At 42.2% G+C, this 9,906-nt stretch overlaps 3 protein-coding genes across 13 annotated transcripts in view; all 3 read right to left on the bottom strand.

Moving 5' to 3' along the window:
- Positions 1-9,906, bottom strand: part of PICALM (phosphatidylinositol binding clathrin assembly protein) — a 355,304-nt gene that overhangs the window by 197,047 nt on the left and 148,351 nt on the right. The gene's annotated exons all lie outside the window — the stretch shown is intronic.
- On the bottom strand, positions 1,876-6,018 carry CCDC89 (coiled-coil domain containing 89). The gene is given in 3 exon segments (XM_074535041.1): positions 1,876-3,386; positions 3,388-3,588; positions 4,788-6,018. Coding segments are annotated over 2 exon segments (1,038 nt in total). The 5' UTR covers positions 3,558-3,588; positions 4,788-6,018; the 3' UTR covers positions 1,876-2,518.
- The window catches only part of SYTL2 (synaptotagmin like 2), a 53,868-nt gene continuing 51,181 nt past the window's right edge, over positions 7,220-9,906 (bottom strand). For all 10 annotated transcript variants that reach the window (XM_074535034.1, XM_074535033.1, XM_014266203.3 and 7 more), the window contains 2 exons: positions 9,395-9,600; positions 7,220-8,411 (listed from right to left, as the gene is read on the bottom strand). In XM_074535034.1, the coding sequence (XP_074391135.1) occupies positions 8,266-8,411; positions 9,395-9,600 (352 nt within the window). In that variant the 3' untranslated portion in view covers positions 7,220-8,265. The remainder of the gene's footprint in view (positions 8,412-9,394; positions 9,601-9,906) is intronic.

Genomic DNA, 9,906 nt, shown 5'->3' with positions numbered 1-9,906 from the left:
ACCACGACTCGAAATGCAACGAGAAAACCCCAGAAACAACGAGCCAAATAAGAATTGCGAGACTAAAGTGGTGTCTGGACATGAGGAGCCAAGTGCTGAGCCTGCAGAGATGCGGAGTCCCTCTCGCCCTGAGCACAGAGTTGTCCCGACGCCGGGACCAGGGGGGCCGCCGAGGCTGATAGCAACACCTGACGGGGACATCACGCCTTAGAGGTTCCCACGAGGTCTGGATCCTCCGACTCTGCCCCTGGTGGACAGAGCTGCGCATATCTTCCTCCTCTGAGTCGCCCTGGGAGACGCGATGGGGAATGCAGCCATGCCGGGCCGCCCCAATCCTGAGCTGATCACTTTTACTAAAGGCATTAAAAAGGAGAAGAAGTCTCCTGGCCCATGTTTATTTCAACAGGTGTGGGAGGCTGGGCCTGTAAGGGAGATGTGTGTGGTTTGGGGGAGGTGTGTAGGAAATGTGCAGGAGGGGCGGGTGTGAGTGATGGGAGTGCAGGAGGGAATGGGGGCAGTGACAAGGGGTTTGTGTGTGGGGCAGTAGGGGGGAAGCTCTCTCACACATAACCATTGCCAAAGGGTGGGAAGGGGATTGCCTGAAGAGTGCAGAATGTGGGGTCTTTCCCACCACACCCCGTGGCTGTGGCTGGGGCAGAGGCCTGTGGGGCTGTTCTGTCACGCAAGTGAGTGAGTGTCCTCTGCCCAGATTTAGAGTATTTAGGCACCTGGTTTCAGGGTCCCTTGCAGTGACCAGAGGGATACAAGTGCTCCTCATCAAGGGACTAATTCAAACAGAGCAGCCAGCTCTCAGACCAAGGACATAGTGTGTGATGCGAGTCACTTGGGGTTTACACTGTAGTTGCCAGCACTGAGATTAATGAAATGTGTGTGTGGGGTGGGCACCTCAGAGCAGGGGAGTATGGTTAAAAAGTAGGAGAATATGGTCCATAAAAAACCTGTGGAATGACAGTTGTAGGAGCCAGGATGAGAAGAAATGCTATGGTTTGTCACACAGCAGGTAGTAGAGCAGTACTTTACATCTGGCTTTGCCTGGGTTCAAGGGCTGTCCCGAGTTCAGAAGAAAGGCTGCTAGCAGCTGCTGCTTATGTAGAGTCACAATCACAGAATGGCTTAGGTGAAATGGACCCTAAAAATCACCTAGTTCCAACCCCCCTGCCTTGAGCTGGTAAACCTTTCACTAGACTAGGTTGCTCAGAGCCCCATCAGCCTCACACTGAACACTTCCAGCGATGGGGTCATCCACAGCTCCTGTGGGAAGCCTGTGCCAGAGCCAGAAACCACATCTGGTTCAGCCAGTCCCTGAGCTGGTCACTGGCCTCCAGACCTGCTGCTTCCCATCATTTCTGTAAATGATCTCAATAGATACCAAGTCTGATACCCTGCTGTGGCTTATAGATACTCAGGACCAAGAAATACTCAATCCCTTTCCTAGATTCTTGAGTTATCCCAAGACATGTGGCAAAGAACTTCAGGTACTCTGGAGGCAGCTGCCTACAGCCCAGGTGGGGGGTGCTGTTTGGCCCCTCATGGTGGTTGTTTTGGGTTTTTTTTTTTTTTTTTTTTTTTTTTTTTTTTTTTTTGTTGGACACTTAAAGAACAGAGCTGAAATTCCGCAGCAAAAATCTTCCTTCTTGACTAGGAGGCCAGCAAGAGAGAGTGGGAGGTCTCTGGATCCCACAGTGCTGACAGGAAAGATTTTCTTTTTGTCAAAAGCTGCCAGACATGCACAAAATGGAAGAGTGTATCACTAATATTTATCTGTATGAAACAGCTAAAAACAGGAAAAACACCCTGGTGGAACATCTAGAACATCGTCCAGTTCCAAAGAACAGATTGAAATAACGCAGAAGTCTTGACAATTTATTGAGCTGAATGGAGATATAAAAACTACTCTGGCATTAAACAGAGTTTAAATGACTGCAGAAATCTGTAAGACTACTAGAAAACTACAAACAGTAGTTTGCTTGAGAATCAGTTGTCATATGATATTATTGGATTATCTGTTAAGTTGCTGAATTTAGAGAACTGCAGAGATATTGTAAGGTAGGATTTTCTTGGAGCCTCAGAGCCTCTTATGTTCCCAGCCTCTGCTGAACTTCAAAGCAGAATCAAATACAAAAGGCTGAGAGTTTGAGCTTTTGGTCATCTTGAAAAATAAAACGGTTTTAACTAAAAAAAAAAAAAAGAAAACCTATGATTCAGCAGAGGTTAGTACTAAATAAATCAAATTCATAGTTTATGTTTTCCACCCTAATCGTTCATGTCACATCATTGACTGGTTCAATGATCCATGTCCAGCTGCAAGAGTTTAGTGATTTACTTTCATAAAGGCGTAATGACAAAAAGGCTACAGAGCTGTCAGTGGAGGAGGGTTTAAGCTCGTGAGGACAGTACAAAGGAACCAGAGGAGATGGTCCCATGGAGAGGAACAAAATTCAGGCGTGTGTTACCACAGAGGCACCTGTTGAGAGGAGAACAGAGAAAAAAACTGCAGTTATGCAGCAAAGTGATGTAGTTTGATGTTCAGAGCTCTCTCCTTAGTCAGCAAATCCATACTGTGCTTTCGGTAAGCATTGAACTGCAGCAAGAGTTCATTGTACGCCTGCTTGCTGCGTTCTAGCTGTCCTTGGAGCTCTTGAACCTTCAGATCTCTGTCTGCCGCTGCTGCTGCCTCTTTCTTGAGGCACCTTCCTGCTCTCTGCATGGCTCCCTCCACAGTCTCTAGCTTCTCCTCCAGCTTCTGAATCTCCTGCTCCTTATCTTGCAGAGCTTTGCTCCTCTCCATGGCCAGGTTCAGTAGCTGCTCTTTCTCTTCATGTGCCCTTTCCAGCTTGGCCTGCAGCTCACTGCCCTGAGCCCTCTGCTGGTTCTCTGCCTGCTCGACCCTTGCAGCAGCTTGTTGGTGCCTCTCCTGTAGGAGCTGCGGCTGCCTCTTGAATGAATCCACCTCCTGGGCATAGGCATCTGCTAGTTGGCTCTGAGCTTCCAGCAGCTCCTTCTCTCGCTCCTGGGCTCTGTGACTCTCAGAAGCATATTTCTCCTGCCAGGAGCAGAACTGCTGTAAGAGCCTCCTGGCCTGGGCTGCCAGCTGGAGCATTTCAGCTTCCTTCTCCTTCACAGCCTCCCTGAAGAGTGCTTCCCTGTCCTGCTGCAGATGCTTGCTCTCCTCCCACAGCAGCAGGTGCTGGTTTTTGTGCTCATTTTTGAACTGGATCATCTTTTCATGGTTTTTGACCAGATCTGTGAAGTGCCCCTCCAAATACTGAATGTGGTGGGTCTGGGTTTTAATTTTCACAGCATCCTCTCCCCTCAGTTTCTCCAGCTCCATGTTGAGCTGCTCCAGGTCTCTGCAGTGTTTGTGTGTCATCCACTTTCCCCTTCAGTACAGAGACAAGATGATGATGCTGTTCTAGGTGTGAAAGCAGTAGCACCTCCTCACTCTGCTCCTTAGAGCTCTCACAGAGTTCCTCCAAGCTTTTTGTCAGATCTTCCACATCTTTGCCTGTCTCTGGACCACCTGTGGAGTCAGCCATAGCTGCTCCTGTCTCCTAAGCCATGGAGCACCTGTCTCATGCAAAGACAAGATAAAATTTTATAGTGGCTGCTTCTTAGTGACACCCAGCATAATAAAACAGTGCCCTGTGGTTGTGTGGCCAACACTGCTGCCATAAGCTGGTGGTGTTTCTCTGGAAGTCCAGAGAAACTGATGTGGGGGAACAGGACCTCCCAAAACCAATGTCAGCCAGCAACAACACAGGCCTGCTGCCTTCCCCCTCCTCTGGTTCAGAGTCAGCCACACTGAGACTCAAGGATCCCAGACTCTGTGAGCAACAGCAAAGAGTGTGGGCTTAGTATTTATGCAAGCCTATTCATTTGCTGATGACTAGCTTAGCTAATTATTCCTTCTCGAGGCACTGCTGTTGTAGATACAAGAACTACTATTATATTTAGGTAAAAAGCTTGTAAGTGATAAAGCAGTAAATAACTCCTTACACAATCCTTTTCCTCTGCCTTTATTTTCGCCTACAGCTCTGTATTGTAACTGCAAATAAAACACAGAGGGTTACGTCAAACTTTTAATTGATTTACAAGATTTCATTGCCAGTTAAAAATAACTGAATAGCCTTATACTGTGCTTAGAGATTTATGAATCAAGTAAAAGAGCTATAACATCTTAATAAATAATGAATGCTCTGTGATACTAAGCCTCTGTGCCTGGAGAAACAGTTCCTCAACTGAGTTTTCACACTAATCTGCTAGATTAATTTAGACATGTAATTTTAAAAATCTGGTTCTTAATTTAAAAATAAGGAAAATATTTCTATTACAAAATGATTATTGGTGCTGAATCACAAAGCATGCTACCTAGACATTTGAAAAATTAGCCTGCAACTCATCTAAAAGTTTTTCATTTGGACGCAGACCTGAAACAGCACACTGATAATCAGGTTTTGTGAATTCCTGAGCTTTGACTAGAGGTAAAGATAGAATGTGGGACGGAGCCAGCTTCAAGTAAGGATGACAGAAAATGCACAACAAAAATGAATAAACTCCTGTGAAGCACAAAGCATTACACAGCTCTGCAGTAGTGACTTCAGTACAGACACCAGCTTTGCCTCCACCATCCTGAACTCTCTCACTGCTGTTGCTGCCTTGGATCCTTTGCAAATAATAGAGGAGAGGGGGAAGGACTGAAAGGTTTAGGCCATTCAGTGGAAATACAACAAAGAGCAAGGTTTAAGAAGAGAAAACTATTTTCTTACCACGTATTTTCTTCCTGCTGTTTGTCGTCTCTCCTATCGTGAGGCTCTGTTTCCATAGAGGTAAGATGCTGAATCCAGTCACTCCAGAGCTCATGACCTCATCCATGCTGCTTGGAGCCAGGCCAGCCCCACCAGGGTGGCTGAAAGAGCTGGCAGTGTTTCTTAGCAAACAAACATTGCTGACACTCTCAAAACCACCCAGATTTGGAAAGGAAAGAGAATTTCCACAAGCTTGAAGAACTCCTCGTTCTCGGCTTACATCCTGCACATGCCAGAGTCAGAATAGCAGGCTCTGACCTCAGAACAGACTGAAGGTCCATGGAAAGTAAAGACAGACCTTGCCCTGAGCAACTCACAACTTCATTTAGCAGCTAATAAAAATCTGGCCAACAGGATAGGGAAGGGAAAAATAAATTCAACTGGAGGAAAAAAGTCAGTGCAGGCTTTGCTGAATCCTTTGGGAAGGGATACAAAGGAGAAAGAGGAGAGTGCTTTGGGTAACAGACATGGAGCACACAAGTAAAGGAAGGCACAGGACAGGTTTCAAAATGGGTGAAACCAAAGCAGTGGGAGTTGCTGCACCAACTCAGCTTTGCAGCCCTACTTGCAGCAATGGGAGGTTTCTGAACAAAGAGCTCAAAGGAGAGCTAGGAGTTTGAAGCCTCTTTTATAGGAAGTGAAAACAGTGTAATTCAGAAGATATACACACATGTGTATATGCATATACACACATATGTGCTAAAAAGAAAAATAAATCATGGGATAAAAGACAGATGAACTTGAAGACAGATTAACATGAAGGAGAAGAGAGGAAGGAACTGTTGTGTTTCTGCAGACAAGAATGAATACATAAAGATATTTTAGGAGTGTGGCTGCTTTGATTCTTAATTCCAGTTCACCTTTATGACAAAGCATAGCTAGTAATTTATCAAACTGCCCTTTAATGAGTAGCTAATTATGCATCTTTAAAATTTTGGTTATGGATGACTAAAGGCTTTCCCTTTGCCTTGAGAACAAAGTAAGTAGTTTCTTGAAACTTTTTGTCTTAATCAACTTCCCAACTCACATTTCTCTGTCAGCATATTATCATACTACTGAAGTTAATGATTCTGTACACAATGAAAGGTATTTAAAAACTGGGGAGGAAGTTTTGTACATAAGGGACAGTTTTTGTTACCTGTCTCAGTTTCTTGGTCAACCTAGATGAGTACCTATGTCATTAGATAATTAACTAGTTGATCAAACTAGTTAATTACAAGTGCAATATGCAAGTAAATCTTGCATTCATGTTCAGGTAGCTTTTCAGAATTTGAGGTTTGGTCTATTAGTGAGGTGATACAGAGAGTCTTTTGAGATACCAGAAAAATTCTGTGTCAGTCTCCAGGAGGACTAAAAGAATAGCAAGACATAGAATGTCTTCTACTTGATCAGAAGACAAAGAGATTGTCACTGTCACAAAATAAACATTTTATTTTGATAGCAGTGAAGTTTAGGTATAAAAATTTGGTAGAGTATAGAAGACAGCAGATTACATGACACTTGTGGCCCACTATTGAGCAGCCCTTCAATAGTGACTTCTGAGTCAGTTGCTGGCTTTGAGGGTCCTGCAAATTTGGAAGCAAAACACAGGCAGGTCCTGCAAATGTGGAGCCTTAAGACCCCATCTCTACAACTGAGCCTACAGCTGATTTGACTTCACAATGTATTTGAGCTTCACCGGAGATAAAACTGCAATGCAACCACTAATTCTGTGACACTGTAGGTCATGTTCACAGCCAGCTATGTTTTCAGATGAAAAATTTATTCATGTAGGGAGCAAATACAAATAAATTAGATGCCTTTCCTTTTTCAGAATCACTTTCTGGAGTGACTCTTCAAGGATATACAATCAAAGGAGCAGCTGTACCATTTTGGTAAAAAGACATTGTTCTGAAGTGTCATGTGCATGTGTTCCCTAGTCAAAATGTGTTTTGTATATATCTGGCAGAGTGGAAGCTGTAGCAGTTACCAATCTCATACAAAACACCTGAAGCAGGAAGATACCGAAGACTGGCAAACTGCTTTTGACACTTTTAGACTCCACAGACTGCCTGGCTGATGAGAGAGAAAGTGGGTTCCCTGGAAGGTTGAAGAGCATCTTTCCTTTTTTTCCATTCACAGTGTAAAATATATACCAAGTAGCATTTAAATTTCTATTATTAAATCAAACAATTGCATGAGAGCTGTGAAGAGCTCCATTCTCCCTCTACTCTAACTGAAGTGAAAGATTTCAGCAGTTTTTAGACTTATCTGTAGTAAATAATTGTGCATTTATTTTCAAAAATGTTTTCTGTCGGCATTTTGTTATATTGCATGCTGAATGGCTAACATAAACCACTAGAATTTAATAAAAACTGAATTCCTATTTAGTTTAAATAGTCTGCATTTATTTAAAAAAAGAAAACAAAAGGAATATATTTTTTATTTTATGTATTTTTCTACCAGTAGCATGCATTTCTAAAAGTTAAAACTCCAGTCTTATTTCCTATGCCCCAAAACTAAGCAAAACCCGCCACAGTCCTCCCAGTCTCCTAACGGTGGCGCTGAAGCACAGGTAAGTTCAGTTCTTGCAAAAAAACCCAAACTAATGGATACAGGTACAAACAAGTGCACTTTGGAGAATAAATACCCAACATTTTTGTCATCACTAAAACTGGCACATTTAGATCCTTTTGAGTAGCACTGGAATAAAAAAAGTTTCACCTTTACATCTTCAGCACTTCAGACTAAGTATTGTATGCTAACAAAATGATTAACACATATGGAAAGCAAACCTTTTATAACCCTGATTTTTTACAGTACATTGGAACTAAGTCCTCTGCACCTTGTAGAACAGGACATCAACAGTACCACTTCATGCCACACTTCTTTCATTGGGGAAGTAACTTTCATGTCCTAGAAATGTACAATTACAACTAGAGGAACTTTCAAAAAACTAAATTCTTCATGCCCATATTCCATGCTGGTGAGATCTAACATGGCATAATGAGGATACAAATACATACCAATGAGCTTTAACACTAATGCTGCTGTCTTATCAGTAAGGCTTCAAGAACAAGCCAAGCAATGTACAGAAACAGTTGACTTGCTCTTATATTTCTGCTGGTTATTGGGATCATTTAAGGGATCAGAAATGCTTCAGTTAGACAACACAGTCATCCAGGTATCACAGCTACCTCTAACACTGGGTTCTGTAAGCACCTCCTTTCTTGAAGTTGTTTTCAGTGAATAAGAAATTTTAAAATCCCTACAATTTACACAACGATCTGCAAGCAGATGTTTGAAATACAAAGTGACATCTGACAGCACAAAACCAGAACAGTAACAGAGCAGAAGCTGTCAAAAAAGCTACTGCTGTGTTCCTCTTCCAGGTTCCACCCCCATGCTTTCAATTCAATTCCCAAGGTTTCTTTTTGACACTAACAAATAAAAATCCACCTTATTTAGTCAATTTGGCAACCATAAGCATCCTGAGAGGTAGTGTATCTTCTATCCAGGTGTTTGGAGAGTTCATCATTTTCTCCCAAAGGGCAGTTTCATCTGAAGTAGAATCCATCCAATCTACTGTAGTTCCATAGCTTTTGCCTAGAAAAATAGCAGTTTTAAGAGAAAAATTACTAAATATGCTGCAGAGTTAAGCACAGACAATCAAATTTGCCTGCTCTAAAATGGTTACACCTCCTCACCTCCTTAGGTAGCTGACCTTGTGGTTTGGACATCCAGTTCTACATTTTTACTCTTGAGCAATTATGTCAAGTACAATTAACAACAATTCCACACAAGTTTTGTCATCTTTGTCCAGATTTTCTCCTTTTTATCCTTGGTCTTTTTGTCACAATCCCAAGGAGAAAGATGCCAATTGCCCATACATCTGAGAAGACTTAACAATAAAACAGGGTACTGATTTTGTGCTGAAATGCAACCTTGGCTACTCTAAAATTCAATTTAAGATTTATTATTCCAATTTGTAATTTAGGTTATTCTGGTGAGCCATGCAAGAAATTAATTTGTGAAGAGTAGCTTGTACATTGCATTTCTTGAGAAGACTCCAAACACATGCTCCCCTCACATCAGAGAGCAGAATGAAAGGGACAAATAGAAGAATTGTATGCATTTTCCTGTTGCTATATCTGCACATCTTATATTGCCCTTATGCTAAAAACTTATTTGCATTTATAATTCAGTATCTTCCAATCTTATCCTGCATTTTTGATCTATGCTTTTATTTCCACCCACTGCTGTCTTGTCACTATGTTTTTGCATGAGTAGATTTGCAAGACATTATCAGAGTTCAGGTGAAGGAATACCTTAATCTTGTACTTTAAACAGGACCAAATACAATGTATGGCCAGACAAAGGTTTGTTTATAATATTTCTCCTTGTCAGTCATTCTAACCCTCCTAACATGACTATTATGTACATTTCAGGATCTGTTCTGAAGAACAGGTACATTACTGAACAAAACTGTTTAAGAAAAAAGAAAAACTGAAAGAGAAAAGATGGAAAAGAAAAAAAAATATGAAAGACTACTCTGTAAATTAAGTATTAATGTGGTGATTGTCCAGTACCTGTTCCAAGGCCTATCCGGAGGCCTCCCAGAAAGTGGTTTGCTAGTTTGTTGTGATCCCAGACTGTGAGTTCTATGCAGGCTTCTTTCAAATCTTCTGGTCTAAAGCCATCATAGACCATGGTGTGGTTGAACACTGGGTTTGTAGTTTTTGTAACTGTCCTTGTTTTCTGGCGACTTTTTCTGCTGGTGTCTGGAAGAATGGTACTTCAGAGAGAAAAAGCACTGTCAGTTTGCACTTGCACAGCACAGCCTGCATTAAACATACTGAAAAGGCAAAACCTTCTGATTAACTGTGTTTTGCATGGTAAAACAGGACTGAAGATAACAATGCTTTACAGAGATGGAGTGAAGGGTGATATTCTCAGCCCCTTACAGGAAATACTGGCAGCAGGTATCCACCCTTGTGCTTCAGAGGATGGAAGGGCAAGTCAGGTGGGGAAGAGGCACAAGGGAGTTTATTTGCTGTGTTATCACTGATGACACTGAAACATTTTGTAGCCACCAGAGATT

This window comes from Zonotrichia albicollis, chromosome 2 (assembly GCF_047830755.1).
Source record: "Zonotrichia albicollis isolate bZonAlb1 chromosome 2, bZonAlb1.hap1, whole genome shotgun sequence".
Taxonomy (NCBI): domain Eukaryota; kingdom Metazoa; phylum Chordata; class Aves; order Passeriformes; family Passerellidae; genus Zonotrichia; species Zonotrichia albicollis.
Note: the sequence above shows the minus strand (reverse complement) of the source record. Positions and strands in the feature narration are given on the sequence as shown.